Below are 17,265 nucleotides of genomic sequence, written 5' to 3' on the forward strand. Positions count from 1 at the left end.
GAAAATACAGCACAGAACAGGCCCTTCGGCCCACGATGTTGTGCCGAACCTTTGTCCTAGATTAATCATAGATTATCATTGAATTTACAGTGCAGAAGGAGGCCATTCGGCCCTTTGAGTCTGCACCGGCTCTTGGAAAGAGCACCCTACCCAAACTCAACACCTTCACCCAACACCAAGGGCAATTTGGACATTAAGGGCAATGCATCTGAACCAGAGGGGCACCAATATCCTGGGAGGGAGGGTTTAAACTAATTTGGCAGGGGAATGGGAACCGGATTTGTAGTCCAGCAACTAAGGTAGCCGATATTCAGGACGCCAAAGCATGTAATGAAGCAGTGGGGAAGGGAACACTGACAAAGGAGAGTATTTGCAGGCACGGAGATGGGTTGAAGTGTGTATACTTCAACGCAAGAAGCATCAGGAGTAAGGTGGGTGAACTTAAGGCATGGATCGGTACTTGGGACTACGATGTGGTGGCCATCACGGAAACTTGGATAGAAGAGGGGCAGAAATGGTTGTTGGAGGTCCCTGATTATAGATGTTTCAATAAGATTAGGGAGGGTGGTAAAAGAGGTGGGGGGGGGGGTGGCATTATTTATTAGAGATAGTATAACAGCTGCAGAAAGGCAGTTCAAGGAGTATCACCCTATTGAGGTAGTATGGGTTGAAGTCAGAAATAAGAAAGGAGCAGTCACCTTGTTAGGAGTTTTCTATAGGCCCCCCAATAGTAGCAGAGATGTGGAGGAACAGATTGGGAAACAGATTTTGGAAAGGTGCAGAAGTCATAGGGTAGTAGTCATGGGCGACTTTAACTTCCCAAATATTGAGTGGAAACTCTTTAGATCAAATAGTTTGGATGGGGTGGTGTTTGTGCAGTGTGTCCAGGAAGCTTTTCTAACACAGTATGTAGATTGTCCAACCAGAGGAGGGGCAATATTGGATTTCGTATTGGGTAATGAACCAGGGCAAGTGATAGATTTGTTAGTGGGAGAGCATTTTGGAGATAGTGACCACAATTCTGTGACTTTCACTTTAGTAATGGAGAGGGATAGGTACGTGCAACAGGGCAAGGTTTACAATTGGGGGAAGGGTAAATACGATGTTGTCAGACAAGAATTGAAGTGCATAAGTTGGGAACATAGGCTGGCAGGGAAGGACACAAGTGAAATGTGGAACTTGTTCAAGGAACAGGTGCTACGTGTCCTTGATATGTATGTCCCTGTCAGGCAGGGAAGAGATGGTCGAGTGAGGGAACCATGGTTGACAAGAGAGGTTGAATGTCTTGTTAAGAGGAAAAAGATGACTTATGTAAGGCTGAGGAAACAAGGTTCAGACAGGGCATTGGAGGGATACAAGATAGCCAGGAGGGAACTGAAGAAAGTGATTAGGAGAGCTAAGAGAGGGCATGAACAATCTTTGGCGGGTAGGATCAAGGAAAACCCCAAGGCCTTTTACACATATGTGAGAAATATGAGAATGACTAGAGCGAGGGTAGGTCCGATCAAGGACAGTAGCGGGAGATTGTGTATTGAGTCTGAAGAGATAGGAGAGGTCTTGAATGAGTACTTTTCTTCTGTATTTACAAATGAGAGGGGCGATATTGTTGGAGAGGACAGTGTGAAACAGATTGGTAAGCTCGAGGAAATACTTGTTAGGAAGGAAGATGTGTTGGGCATTTTGAAAAACTTGAGGATAGACAAGTCCCCTGGGCCTGACGGGATATATCCAAGGATTCTATGGGAAGCAAGAGATGAAATTGCAGAGCCGTTGGCAATTATCTTTTCGTCCTCACTGTCAACAGGGGTGGTACCAGGGGATTGGAGAGTGGCGAATGTCGTGCCCCTGTTCAAAAAAGGAACTAGGGATAACCCTGGGAATTACAGGCCAGTTAGTCTTACTTCGGTGGTAGGCAAAGTAATGGAAAGGGTACTGAAGGATAGGATTTCTGAGCATCTGGAAAGACACTGCTTGATTAGGGATAGTCAGCACGGATTTGTGAGGGGTAGGTCTTGCCTTACAAATCTTATTGAATTCTTTGAGGAGGTGACCAAGCATGTGGATAAAGGTAAAGCAGTGGGTGTAGTGTACATGGATTTTAGTAAGGCATTTGATAAAGTTCCCCATGGTAGGCTTCTGCACAAAGTAAGGAGGCATGGGATAGTGGGAAATTTGGCCAGTTGGATAACGAACTGGCTAACCGCTAGAAGTCAGAGAGTGGTGGTGGATGGCAAATATTCAGCCTGGATCCCAGTTACCAGTGGTGTACCGCAGGGATCAGTTCTGGGTCCTCTGCTGTTTGTGATTTTCATTAATGACTTGGATGAGGGAGTTGAAGGGTGGGTCAGTAAATTTGCAGACGATACGAAGATTGGTGGAGTTGTGGATAGTAAGGAGGGCTGTTGTCGGCTGCAAAGAGACATAGATAGGATGCAGAGCTGGGCTGAGAAGTGGCAGATGGAGTTTAACCCTGAAAAGTGTGAGGTTGTCCATTTTGGAAGGACAAATATGAATGCGGAATACAGGGTTAACGGTAGAGTTCTTGGCATTGTGGAGGAGCAGAGAGACCTTGGGGTCTATGTTCATACATCTTTGAAAGTTGCCACTCAAGTGGATAGAGCTGTGAAGAAGGCCTATGGTGTGCTCGCGTTCATTAACAGAGGGATTGAATTTAAGAGCCGTGAGGTGATGATGCAGCTGTACAAAACTTTGGTAAGGCCACATTTGGAGTACTGTGTACAGTTCTGGTCGCCTCATTTTAGGAAGGATGTGGAAGCTCTGGAAAAGGTACAAAGAAGATTTACCAGGATGTTGCCTGGAATGGAGAGTAGGTCTTACGAGGAAAGGTTGAGGGTGCTAGGCCTTTTCTCATTAGAGCGGAGAAGGATGAGGGGCGACTTGATAGAGGTTTATAAGATGATCAGGGGAATAGATAGAGTAGACAGTCAGAGACTTTTTCCCCGGGTGGAACACACCATTACAAGGGGACATAAATTTAAGGTGAAAGGTGAAAGATATAGGAGGGATATCAGAGGTAGGTTCTTTACCCAGAGAGTAGTGGGGGCATGGAATGCACTGCCTGTGGAAGTAGTTGAGTCGGAAACATTAGTGACCTTCAAGCAGCTGTTGGATAGGTACATGGATTACGGGAAAATGATATAGTGTAGATTTATTTGTTCTTAAGGGCAGCACGGTAGCATTGTGGATAGCACAATTGCTTCACAGATCCATGGTCCCAGGTTCGATTCCGGCTTGGGTCATTGTCTGTGCGGAGTCTGCACGTCCTCCCCGTGTCTGCGTGGGTTTCCTCCGGGTGCTCCAGTTTCCTCCCACAGTCCAAAGATGTGCGGGTTAGGTGAATTGGCCAATGATAAATTGCCCTTAATGTCCAAATTGCCCTTGGTGTTGGGTGGAGGTGTTGAGTTTGGGTAGGGTGCTCTTTCCAAGAGCTGGTGCAGACTCAGGGGGCCGAATGGCCTCCTTCTGCACTGTAGATTCAATGATAATCTATGATTAATCTAGGACAAAGGTTCGGCACAACATCGTGGGCCGAAGGGCCTGTTCTGTGCTGTATTTTCTATGTTCTATGAGCCTTTCGTCAGTGGAAGGGTAATTACTGGAGAGAATTCTTTGAGACAGGATCTACTCCCATTTGGAAGCAAGTAGACATATTAGCGAAAGACAGCGTGGTTTTGTGAAGGGGAGGTCGTGTCTCACTAACTTGATAGAGTTTTTTGAGGAGGTCACAAAGATTGATGCAGGTAGGGCAGTGGATATTGTCTATATGGTCTTCAGTAAGGGCTTTGACAAGGTTCCTCATGGAAGACTGGTACAAAAGGTGAAGTCACATGGGATCAGAGGTGAGCTGGCAAGATGGATACAGAACTGGCTAGGTCATAGAAGGCAGAGAGTAGCAATGGAAGGATGCTTTTCTAATTGGAGAGCTGCGACTAGTGGTGTTCCGCAGGGATCAGTGCTGGGACCTTTGCTGTTCACAATATATATAAATGATTTGGAGGAAAATGTAACTGGTCTGATTAGTAAATTTGCAGACGACACAAAGGTTGGTGGAATTATGCATAGCGATGAGGACTGTCAGGAGGATACAGCAGGATTTAGATCGTTTGGAGACTTGGGCGGGCGGAGAGATGGCAGATGGAGTTTAATCCGGACAAATGTGAGGTAATGCATTTTGGAAGGTCTAATGCAGGTAGGGAATATACAGTGAATGGTAGAACCCTCAAGAGTATTGAAAGTCAGAGAGATCTAGGTGTACAGGTCCACAGGTCACTGAAAGTGGCAACACAGGTGGAGAAGGTAGTCAAGAAGGCATACGGCACGGTTGCCTTCATTGGTCGGGGCATTGATTATAAAAATTGGCAAGTCATGTTGCAGCTGTATAGAACCTTAGTTAGGCCACACTTGGAGTATAGTAGGCCCAAAGACTGGAGGACCGTATCAAGTAGCATGTCCCTCCCACCTTTTGGAACAGGTAAGGTACGCACCCAGCCTGTGTTTACAAAATGCAGAACACAGTGTCCCAACATTCAGTGTGAATGTTGGGCACATTTGCTAAATAATGCTCAATTATGCAGGCAACCAATTTAAGATTGTCAGTCGGGCTCGCAGTGTGGTGTATTTGCGATACTGGACGCTACTTGCATTAATATACAGGGCCCTGTTCTTTGCAGACAGACATCTAAAAAAAAGTGACAACCATTTGCCGGTTCATTATTGACTAACAGAGTCCGGCTGCCTGGTTTAAATTTCAAACAATGCTTGGCAGCTAACTCTGTACCATTAACAAAGAACAAAAGAACAGAGAAAAGTACAGCACAGGAACCCTGTGCCGACCATGCTGCCCGTCTAAACTAAAATCTTCTGCACTTCCGGGGTCCGTATCACTCTATTTCCATCCTATTCATGTATTTGTCAAGATGCCCCTTAAATGTCACTATCGTCCCTGCTTCCACCACCTCTTCCGGCAGCAAGTTCCAGGCAGCCACTACCCTCTGTATAAAAAGAAATTGCCTCGCACTTCTCCTATAAACCTTGCCCCTCGCACCTTAAACCGATGCCCCCCAGTAATTGACCTCTCTACCCTGGGAAAAAGCCTCTGAATATCCACTCTGTCTATGCCCCTCATAATTTTGTAGACCTCTATCAGGTCGCCCCTCAACCTCCATCGTTCCAGTGAGAACAAACTGAGTTTATTCAGCCGCTCCTCAAAACTAATGCCCTTCATACCAGGCAACATCCTGGTAAATCTCTTCTGCACCCTCTCCAAAGCCTTCACATCCTTCTGGTAGTGTGGTGACAGAATTGAACACTATACTCCAAGTCCCAACCCTCCAATGAGAAAAGCACCCTTCAATTGCTAGTCTCTGCCTTCTATGACCTAGCCAGTCCTGTATCCATCTTGCCAGCTCACCTCTGAACCCATGTGACTTCACCTTTTGTACCAGTCTGCCATGAGGGACCTTGTCGAAGGCGCCTTTTAACCGGTGCATTTTCAATGGCAACACCAGTCAGTCCATTTGCCAACCAATTAGCACTCTATCCTCACACAGTATAAATTGGTTGTTTTCCTTGGATTGGTACTCTTGTGGAATATCCTGATGAGTGCAAGACAGAAAGCTTTGACAAAATGTCTTTTTTCAGCGGTGCTGAAGGTGCTATATAAATACAAGTCGTTGTGGTTGAGCAATTAAGGATGGATAGTCGGGACAATGGATGTTGGGCTAAATAACCAAAGATGATTGTTTAACAGACTTGGGGTGATCGGAATGTTGTTTTCATGCAGTGAATTGTTGATATTTGGAACACTCCGGCTAAAAAAAAGATGGTGGAAGCAGATTCAATATTAACTGCAATTGTACAAGTACTTGAAATGGAAACATTTGTAGGGCTACGAGGAATGAGAGTGGGACTAATTAAGGAGCTCTAACAAAGTGATGACACAGGCACGATGTACTAACCTGCACCTTCTTGTGCTGCAAGATGCTATGATTTGTAGAAGTTATTTTGTATTGGCTATCTATAATAACATTGTGGAAAACTGTCAGTGAAAGTGTAAATGGAAACTATTCCAATTGTGCGGGTGTCATTTCTAGAAAGCCACTACCAGGGGCTTTAGTTGCAGGTCCATGGCTTGCTCCATAGTTGGTGATGGGTAGAGCCTAAAGTAGGACAGAAATAGAATGGAGAAAAAGAGAGGGGGGAAGATGTTGAAACATTAGAACTTGAAGCTGCAGTAGGCCGATCGGCCCCTTGAGCCTGCTCGCCGATTTAATATGGTCATGGCTGATCTGATAGTAAACTCAAATCTGCATTCCACCTACCCTGATAACATATCACGATCTTGTTTACCATCAATCTATCCACCTCTGCCTTAAAAATATGTAAAGACTCTGCTTCCAACACCTTTTCAGGAGGAGTTCAAAAGACTCACGCCCCTCTGAGTGAAAATATTTTTCTCTGTTTTAAATGGGTGACCCCTTATATTTAAACAGTGACCCCTAGTTCTACATTCTCCCACAAGAGGAAACATCCTCTCCACATCCACGTTATCCCTCAGGATCTATGTTTCAATCAAGTTGCCTCTTACTCCAGTGGATATAAGCCAAGCCTGTCCAATCTTTCCCGATAAGATATCCTTCCCATTCCTGGTAAACCTTCACTGAACTGCTTCCAATGCATTTACATCTTTCCTTAAATAAGTAGACCAGTATGGGACACAATATTCCAGATATGGTCTTGCCAGTGTCCTGTACAGCTGAAGTATACGGCATGCTTGCCTTCATTGGCCGGGGCATTGAGTATAAGAATTGGCAAGTCATGTTGCAGCTGTATAGAACCTTAGTTAGGCCACACTTGGAGTATAGTGTTCAATTCTGGTCGCCACACTACCAGAAGGATGTGGAGGCTTTAGAGAGGGTGCAGAAGAGATTTACCAGGATGTTGCCTGGTATGGAGGGCATTAGCTATGAGGAGCGGTTGAATGAACTCGGTTTGTTCTCACTGGAACGACGGAGGTTGAGGGGCGACCTGATAGAGGTCTACAAAATTATGAGGGGCATAGACAGAGTGGATAGTCAGAGGCTTTTCCCCAGGGTAGAGGGGTCAATTACTAGGGGGCATAGGTTTAAGGTGAGAGGGGCAAGGTTTAGAGTAGATGTACGAGGCAAGTTTTTTACACAGAGGGTAGTGGCTGCCTGGAACTTGCTACCGGAGGAGGTGGTGGAAGCAGGGACGATAGTGACATTTAAGGGGCATCTTGACAAATACATGAATAGGATGGGAATAGAGGGATACGGACCCAGGAAGTGTAGAAGATTGTAGTTTAGTCGGGCAGCATGGTCGGCACGGGCTTGGAGGGCCGAAGGGCCTGTTCCTGTGCTGTACATTTCTTTGTTCTATAACCTCCCTACTTTTGCATTCAATTCCCCTCGCAATAAATGACAATCTATTAGCTTTCTTAATTAGCTGAGGTCTCACCCCCACAACCCAAAGATGGGCAGGGTAAGTAGATTGGCCAAGCTAAATTGCCCCTTAATTGGGAAAAAAAGTATTGGGCACTTTAAATTTACAAGAAAGAATAGCATGAGCTTTTAATTTCCACAATAATCTTTGATGTGGCATTTTATCAAATGCCTTCTGAAAATCTAAAAACAGTGCATCAACCGATTCCCCTTCACCCACAGCACGTTACCTCCTCATAAAAACTCCCAATAAGTTGGTAAGCGTGATTTCCCTATCACAAAACCATGTTGACTGCCTTATTACCGTGAGCTTATCCAAATGCATTGCTATAATGTGTGGGTGTGGGTTTGGATGGGGTGTTCTTTCCAAGAACCGGTGCAGACTCGATGGGCCAAATGGCCTCCTCCTGCACTGTAAATTCTATGATTCTATGATAACTTATTTAATAATAGCTTCCAACGTTTTCCCTGTGATAGATGTTAAGCTACTGGCCTGTAGTTTCCTGCTTTCTGTCTCCCTCCCTTTTTGAATAATGAAGTAACAAGGGACCCCAAAATACAGAAGAAATCAATTTGAATTTTCAAATATACATTGTCTTTATTCGTGACATAATACATAATGCTTGGGGAAAAAAATCTGTTGAAAGACTTTAGGTCTTACCAGCTGCCCTTTAGCAGTTGGGGTTTCTGTACTCGAGGCCCATTTACCTTGACTTTGGTCAATCCTGTAACTGCTTTCTTTTTTTGTTCTCCACTTGAAACAATAATCTGGCTAGTCTCTGACTAGAAGCTGTCAGATCTCCTATGGGCTTTCAGTATTAATTGTTTATTTTGTCCTCACTGGGTAGTTTTTATCCATTTGCAGGCGATGGTTGATTTCACAGACTACCAGATTTACCAGGAGCTGATTAAAGGAAAAGAGGACAACTCTTTCTTCAAGAGTTGTGTGGCACAGATGTTGAGAATGGTGATGATGGAAGGATGCACGACAAAGAAACAGGTCCTGAATTACCTGGGGGACCGATTCCGTGTGAAACTATATCTCGCAGAGTGGTACACAAATGAACAAGCTGCAGAATTTCTGTTTGAGTAAGCAATGCTCTTTTATGTAAATGTTTGTACATGTCCAGACCTAGAGCCACACTGGTGAGCCAAATTAAACTGATGCCTGGAAGAGAGGCAGGAATCCACATAAGGGCAGCACGGGTAGCATAGTGGTTAGCACAGTTGTTTCACAGCTCCAGGGTCTCAGGTTCGATTCCAGGCTTGGGTCACTGTCTGTGTGGAATTTGCACGTTCTCCCCGTGTGTGCGTGGGTTTCCTCCCACAGTCCAAAGATGTGCAGGTTCGGTGGATTGGCCATTCTAAATTGCCCTTAGTGTCCAAAAAAGGTTAAGTTGAGTTATGGGGATAAAGGGGATAGAGTGGAGGTGTGGGGCTTAAGTAGGGTGCTCTTTCCAAGGGCTGGTGCAGACTCGATGGGCTGAATGGCCTCCTGCACTGAAAATTCTATGATAACCTATGAAGTTCATATGACACAGGAGCAGACTTGGGCATTTGGCCCATCGAGTCTGCTCCGTCATACTATGCTGATCTCATCATGATCTTATCCTTCTCTCTTGTTTTGAAAGGGAGTTCTACATTTCCATCTTCTTCATCTGGTCAAATTTTCACTATAGAGCAATTAAGGGAATTTGTCTTATGATGGTGTTACAGAGTGTTCTTTCTCCTACGTAATTGTTTGACATAGGAGGTTATTCATGAAGGCCACGCATTCTCAACCTTGCCACTCGCCTGAGGTGCGGTGATCCTCAGGTTAAATCACCACCAGTCAGCTCTCCCCCTCAAAGGGGAAAGCAGCCCATGGTCATCTGGGACTAGGGTGACTTTACCTTACTGTTACCATTTATTTTTATTGCCATCTGATGAGGGTTCTGAGCATTTGCGAGCTTTGGGCTGGTTTTTGCAATCTGCATGAAATGACCTGTAAGCAAGACCTGCTTTACTAGAGCTCATGTTATCACAGTTATTGTTAAACTTTGTTATTTATATATATATATATATTATATATAGAAGTTCCTTCTTTTAAACACGCATTCGACTACTGTCTTTGTAGTCTCAAGTTACCATAGATGGAGTGACTTGTTTGGTACCATTTCTATTTGAATAATAATCCTCCCCAGCTGTTCAATATCCTGGCGGTTCTATGATCTCCTTATCTTTGAGAAGCCTGAGGATAGATAAGTCCCCTGGGCCTGATGGGATATATCCTAGGATTCTTTGGGAGGCGATGGATGAGATTGCAGAGCCTTTGGCTTTGATCTTTATGTCCTCACTGTCTACAGGAATAATGCCAGAAAACTAGAGAGAGGCAAATGTTGTCCCCTTGTTCAAGAAAGGGAATAGGTATAACCCTGGGAATTATAGGCTGGTTAGTCTCACTTCGGTCATAGGTAAATTATTGGAAAGCGTCCTGAGGGATAGCATTTATGATCATTTGGAAAGATACAGCTTAATCCAGGGTAGTCAGCACGGATTTGTGAGGGGTAAATCTTGCCTCACAAGTTTGATTGTATTCTTTGAGGAGGTAACTAAGATGAAGGTAGAGCAGTTGATGTCGTATATATAGATTTTAGTAAGGCGTTTGATAAGGTGCCCCATGGTCGGCTCATGCAGAAAGTAAGGAGGCATGGTATAAGAGGGAAATGTGGCCGATTGGATCAGTAACTGGCTATCATATAGAAGACAGAGGGTGGTGGTAGATGGTAAATTTTCATCCTGGAGCCCAGTCACCAGCGGTGTACCACAGGGATCAGTGCTGGGTCCTCCGCTATTTGTGATTTTTATCAATGACTTGGGTGATGGAGTTATAGGTTGGGTTAGTAAATTTGCTGATGACACCAAGATTGGTGGAGTAGTGGATAATGTGGAGGGCTGTTGTAGGCTGCAGAGCTGGGCTGAAAAGTGGCAGATGGAGTTTAACCCTGATAAGTGGCCATTACTGAAACATGGTTAAAGGATGGTCACGACTGGGAGTTAAATATCCGAGGGTATCAAACTATTTGGAAGGACAGAGTCGATGGTAAGGGAGGTGGTGTAGCTCTGTTATTTAAGGATAACATCCGGGCAACAGTAAGGGATGACATCGGTGCTATGGAGGATAAGGTTGAGTCCATTTGGGTGGAAATCAGGAATAGTAAGGCAAAAAAGTCACTGAAAAGAGTAGTAACATTATGGTGGGGCAGGCAATAAACAAAGAAATAACTGATGCATATAGAAATGGGACAGCAGTTATCATGGGGGATTTTAATCTACATGTCGATTGGTTTAACAAGGTCGGTCAAGGCAGCCTTGAGGAGGAGTTTATAGAATGTATCTGTGATAGTTTCCTAGAACAGTATGTAATGGAGGGGGAACGAGGGAACAAGCGGTCCGAGATCTGGTCCTGTGTAATGAGACAGGATTGATTCAGGATCTCATAGTTAGGGATCCTCTCGGAAGGAGCGATCACAATATGGTGGAATTTAAAATACAGATGGAGGGTGAGAAGGTAAAATCAAGCACTAGTGTTTTGTGCTTAAACAAAGGAGATTACAATGGGATGAGAGAAGAACTAGCTAAGGTAGACTGGGAGCAAAGACTTTATGGTGAAACAGTTGAGGAACAGTGGAGAACCTTCCAAGCGTTTTTTCACTGTGCTCAGCAAAGGTTTATACCCACAAAAAGGAAGGACGGTAGAAAGAGGGAAAATCGACCGTGGATATCGAAGGAAATAAGGAAGAGTATCAAATTGAAGGAAAAAGCATACAAAGTAGCAAAGATTAATGGGAGACTAGAGGACTGGGAAATCTTTAGGGGGCAACAGAAAAGCTACTAAAAAAGCTATAAAGAAGAGTAAGATAGATTATGAGAGTAAACTTGCTCAGAATATAAAAACAGATCGTAAAAGTTTCTACAAATATATAAAACAAAAAAAGAGTGGCTAAGGTAAATATTGGTCCTTTAGAGGATGAGAAGGGAGATTTAATAATGGGAGATGAGGAAATGGCTGAGGAACTGAACAGGTTTTTTGGGTCGGTCTTCACAGTGGAAGACACAAATAACATTCCATGACTGATGGAAATGAGGCTATGACAGGTGAGGACCTTGAGAGGATTGTTATCACCAAGGAGGTAGTGATGGGCAAGCTAATGGGGCTAAAGGTAGACAAGTCTCCTGGCCCTGATGGAATGCATCCCAAAGTGCTAAAAGAGATGACAAGGGAAATTGCAAATGCACTAGTGATAAGTTACCAAAATTCACTAAACTCTGGGGTGGTCCCGGAGGATTGGAAATTAGCAAACGTGTCACCACTGTTTAAAAAAGGAGGTAGGCAGAAAGCGGGTAATTATAGGCCAGTGAGCTTAACTTCGGTAGTAGGGAAGATGCTGGAATCTATCATCAAGGAAGAAATAGCGAGGCATCTGGATGGAAATTGTCCCATTGGGCAGGCGCAGCATGGGTTCATAAAGGGCAGGACTTGCCTAACTAATTTAGTGGAATTATTTGAGGACATTACCAGTGCGGTAGATAACGGGGAGCCAATGGATGTGGTATATCTGGATTTCCAGAAAGCCTTTGACAAGGTGCCACACAAAAGGTTGCTGCATAAGATAAAGATGTATGACATTAAGGGGAAAGTAGTAGCATGGATAGAGGATTGGTTGATTAATAGAAAGCAAAGAGGGGATTAATGGGTGTTTCTCTGGTTGGCAATCAGTAGCTAGTGGTGTCCCTCAGGGATCAGTGTTGGGCCCACAACTGTTCACAATTTACATAGATGATTTGGAGTTGGGGAACAAGGGCAATGTGTCCAAGTTTGCAGATGACACTAAGATAAGTGGTAAAGCAAAAAGTGCAGAGGATACTGGAAGTCTGCAGAGGGATTTGGATAGGCTAAGTGAATGGGCTAGGGTCTGGCAGATGGAATACAATGTTGACAAATGTGAGGTTATCCATTTTGGTAGGAATAACAGCAAAAGGGATTATTATTTAAATGATAAAATATTAAAACATGCTGCTGTGCAGAGAGATCTGGGTAGTCGCAAAAAGTTGGTTTACAGGTGCAACAGGTGATTAAGAAGGCAAATGGAATTTTGTCTGGACTAGGGAGGTTATGCTGCAATTGTATACGGTGTTAGTGAGGCCACACCTAGAGTATTGTGTTCAGTTTTGGTTTCCTTACTTGAGAAAGGACGTACTGGCACTGGAGGGTGTGCAGAGGAGATTCACTAGGTTAATCCCAGAGCTGAAGAGGTTGGATTACGAGGAGAGGTTGAGTAGACTGGGACTGTACTCGTTAGAATTTAGAAGGATGCCGGGGATCTTATAGAAACATATAAAATTATGAAGGGAATAGATAGGATAGATGCGGGCAGGTTGTTTCCACAGGCGGGTGAAAGCAGAACTAGGGGGCATAGCCTCAAGATAAGGGGAAGTAGATTTAGGACTGAGTTTAGGAGGAACTTCTTCACCCAAAGGGTTGGGAATCTATGGAATTCCTTGCCCAGTGAAGCAGTGGAGACTCCTTCATTAAATGTTTTTAAGATACAGATAGATAGTTTTTTGAAGAATAAAGGGATTAAGGGTTATGGTGTTCGGGCCGGAAAGTGGAGCTGAGTCCACAAAAGATCAGCCATGATCTCATTGAATGGTGGAGCAGGCTCGAGGGGCCAGATGGCCTACTCCTGCTTCTAGTTCTTATGTAAGTGTGAGGTGATTCATTTTGGTAGGACAAATTTGAATGCGGATTACAGGGTTAACGCAGGGTTCTGAAGAATGTGGAAGAGCAGAGATCTCGGAGTTCATGTCCATAGATCTCTGAAAGTTGCCACCCAAGTGGATAGAGCCGTGAAGAAAGCCTATAATGTGTTAGCATTTATTAACAGGGGGATTGAGTTTAAGAGCCGTGAGGTTATGCTGCAACTGTACAAGACCTTGGTTAGACCACATTTTGGAGTATTGTGTGCAGTTCTGGTCACCTCCTAGGAAAGGTGTGGAAGCATTGGAAAGGGTGCAAAGGAGATTTACCAGGATGCTTCCTGGATTGGAGGGTAGGTCTTATGAGGAAAGGTTGAGGGAGCTAGGGCTTTTCTTTTTTTTATAAATGTTTTTAATTGGGTTTTGAACAAAGTATATTTACCGTTATGCACACAGGATAAGAAACATATATATATATATATAAACACACATATATAGAAGAGAGAGGCACACCCAAACATACCAAAGAGAAGTAAATATTTAAAAAATATATAAACAATAAAAAAAATAGAGCTAGGGCTTTTCTCATTGGAGCGAAGGAGGATGAGAGGTGACTTAATTGAGGTGTATAAGATGATGAGAGGGATAGATAGAGTGGACGTTCAGCGACTTTTTCCTCAGGTGGATGTCGCTGTTACAAGGGGGCATAACTATAAGGTTCATAATGGAAGATATAGGAGGGATGTCAGAGGTAGGTTCTTTACTCAGAGAGTGGTTGGGGCGTGGAACGCACTCCCAGCTATGGTAGTGGAGACGGACACTTTAGGAACTTTCAAGCGGCTATTGGATAGGCATATGGAGTGCACTAGAATGATTGGGAGTAGGTTGATTTGATCTTAGTTTCAGACTAGTTCGGCACAACATCGTGGGCCGAATGGCCTGCACTGTGCTGTACAGTTCTATGTTCTATGCCTCCTCTGTGAAACAAGAGCTAAAGTACATTATTTCTGCCAGAGGTGTATGGTGATCGGAAAATATTGACTATCTTCCCAGCTGTCTACTTTTCCAATAAAAACTTTTGTAATAAAGAACAAGATACACAGCTGATGATTTTATTGGTCTGCCTTTGCTACAGTTAATATTTTGTGTAAAGGATTGTGTTCTCTTTTTGTTGATCTGCAGTCAGTGCCTCTGCGTACATCTGAAATCTAACGTGGAGAAGTTTTACTTACTCTGCTTGATGACCCGGAAGCTGTTTGCATTTGCCCAGGATGAATGCCAAGAAGAGAATCCAGATAGCTTGATAAATCATGAAGTGTTGGCTCCTGGACAGCTCTACTTGATGTTTTTGAAGGTTGGTCTACTGCATGATAACCCGATTGGGCTGCTATTGATATAACCAATGTAGGTTGTATTTGCAAATGCCACCTAAAACCCACACGTGTAACTAAAACCATTCTTCCTAATTTTGCTTTTGCAATAATTGAAAAAATTAACTTTTTAGCAACTGGATGGGATAGCATGTGACACTTTTTTTCATTTGTATCTAAGAACAATCTTTTTTATCAATGTACACATGCAGTGTATTGTAGCAGTTCAAAAAAGATAAACCCACGCAGACACGGGGAGAACGTGCAGACTCAGCACAGACAGTGACCCAAGCCGGGAATCGAACCTGGGACCCTGGAGCTGTGAAGCAACTGTGCTAACCACTGTGCTACCGTGCCGCCCTGTGTTGTCGGAACATAGGCTAGTGCAGATACGATTGGCCACATTGTTGCTCTCTGCCATAAACGTCCTATGATTCTATAAACTCCCACCATGCTGTAGGGATATTTCCAGGATTTTGACCCATGACGGTGAAGGAACGATGATATAGGATCAAGTCAGAATGATGTGTCACTTTGGAGGGGACCTTGGAGGTGGTGTTTCCATGCATCTGCTGCCCATGCCCCTTTAGGTGGTAGTGACTGCAGGTTTGGAGGTTCTGTCAAAGGAACTCTGCTGTCAATCTCCCCAGTACTGTGCTAAAACATTTTGGCAATAACAAGTTCCCACTGGTATGTTTTTTACTTGTTCTGAGTGCATGTTCGCCGCCACCATTATGTTTTGCACCAGACAACCAAGTTTTGCAGAAATCTTAGTAGAATTGCTGTCCATCGTTTAATTGGACATATTTCACATGGCCATATTGTCAAATCCTAATGACAGCAATGTTTAATTACTTAAAATATTTCCAATTGATGCGCAATTTAGGGTGGCCAATCGACCTACCCTGCACATAAAGAACAAAGAAAAGTACAGCACAGGAACAGGCCCTTCGGCCCTCCAAGTCTGTGCCGACCATGCTGCCCGTCTAAACTAAAATCTTCTACACATCCGGGGTCCGTAGCCCTCTATTCCCATCCTATTCATGTATTTGTCAAGATGTCCCTTAAACGTCACTATCGTCCCTGCTTCCACCACCTCCTCCGGTAGCGAGTTCCAGGCACCCACTACCCACTGTGTAAAAGAACTTGCCTCGTACAACTCCTCTAAACCTTGCCCCTCGCACCTTAAACCTATGCCCCCTAGTAATTGACCCCTCTACCCTGGAAAGAGCCTCTGATTATCCACTCTGTCTATGCCACTCATAATTTTGTGGACCTCTATCAGGTCGCCCCTCAACCTCCATCGTTCCAGTGAGAACAAACCAAGTTTATTCAACCTCTCCTCATAGCTAATGCCCTCCATACCAGGCAACATCCTGGTAAATCTCTTCTGCACCCTCTCTAAAGCCTTCACATCCTTCTGGTAGTGTGGCGACCAGAATTGAACACTATACTCCACGTGTGGCCTAACTATGGTTCTATACAGCTGAAACATGACTTGCCAATTTTTATACTCAATGACCCAGCCAATGAAGGCAAGCATGCCATATGCCTTCTTGACTACCTTCTCCACCTGTGTTGCCCCTTTCTGTAACCTGTGGACCTGTACACCTAGATCTCTCTGACTGTCAATATTCTTGAGGGTTCAACCATTCACTGTTTGTTCCCTACCTGCATTAGACCAAAATGCATTACCTCACATTTGTCCAGATTAAACTCCATCTGCCATCTCTCCGCCCAAGTCTCCAAACCATCTAAATCCTGCTGTATCCTCTGACAGTCCTCATCGCTATCCGCAATTCCACCAACCTTTGTGTCATCCGCAAACTTACTAATCAGACCAGTTACATTTTCCTCCAAATCATTTATATATACTACGAACAGTAAAGGTCCCAGCACTGATCCCTGCGGAACACCACTAGTCACAGCCCTCAATCAGAAAAGCACCCTTCCATTGCTACTCTCTGCCTTCTATGACCTAGCCAGTTCTGTATCCATCTTGCCAGCTCACCCCTGATCCCGTGTGACTTCACCTTCTGTACCAGTCTGCCATGGGGACCTTATCAAAGGCCTTACTGAAATCCATATAAACAACATCCACTGCCCTACCTGCATCAATCATCTTTGTGACCTCCTCGATTAACTCTATCAAGTTAGTGAGACACGACCTCCCCTTCACAAAACCGTGCTGCCTCTCGCTAATATGAGTTGTGGGGATGAGACCTACACAGATTTGGGGGGGAATGTGCAAACTCCACACGGACAGTGACCCAGGGCTGGGATCGAACCCGGTCCTTGGTGCCGTGAGGCAGCAGTGCTAACCACTGCGTCACCATGCCACCCTCTGTTTAATTATTTTATTCCTGGAACGCTCCACTGCTATCCTCCTGTGCCACGTTTTTTCCTTCAGTTGAGGGGCTATAGAGTTTCTTGGAGGGAAGAAAAACCTCAAAAGTCTGTTCTCGACCGCATGGTATTGGTAAAACTTGGTTTAATTCGGAAAAACTGTGTGCACACAGGAGAGATAGATTCTGCGACTATCCTGTAGCTCGCAAAAGTCAGCTCTGTCCTCAGAATTACATGCATATATATTTAAAGTTCTTCGGAGTCACAAGCAGGTATTGACATCACTGAATCATTCGGAACAATACAAAGTGATCAGTGTGCAAATTTTC

At 44.2% G+C, this 17,265-nt stretch overlaps 1 protein-coding gene across 1 annotated transcript in view; it reads left to right on the plus strand.

Annotated features, from left to right (window-relative positions):
• The window catches only part of polr1b (RNA polymerase I subunit B), a 64,741-nt gene that overhangs the window by 23,935 nt on the left and 23,541 nt on the right, over positions 1-17,265 (plus strand). Inside the window, exons 6-7 of the mRNA XM_072500113.1 lie at positions 8,347-8,570; positions 14,403-14,574. Coding sequence (XP_072356214.1) covers positions 8,347-8,570; positions 14,403-14,574 — 396 coding nt within the window. The remainder of the gene's footprint in view (positions 1-8,346; positions 8,571-14,402; positions 14,575-17,265) is intronic.

The sequence above is a fragment of the Scyliorhinus torazame genome, chromosome 4 (assembly GCF_047496885.1).
Source record: "Scyliorhinus torazame isolate Kashiwa2021f chromosome 4, sScyTor2.1, whole genome shotgun sequence".
Classification (NCBI taxonomy): domain Eukaryota; kingdom Metazoa; phylum Chordata; class Chondrichthyes; order Carcharhiniformes; family Scyliorhinidae; genus Scyliorhinus; species Scyliorhinus torazame.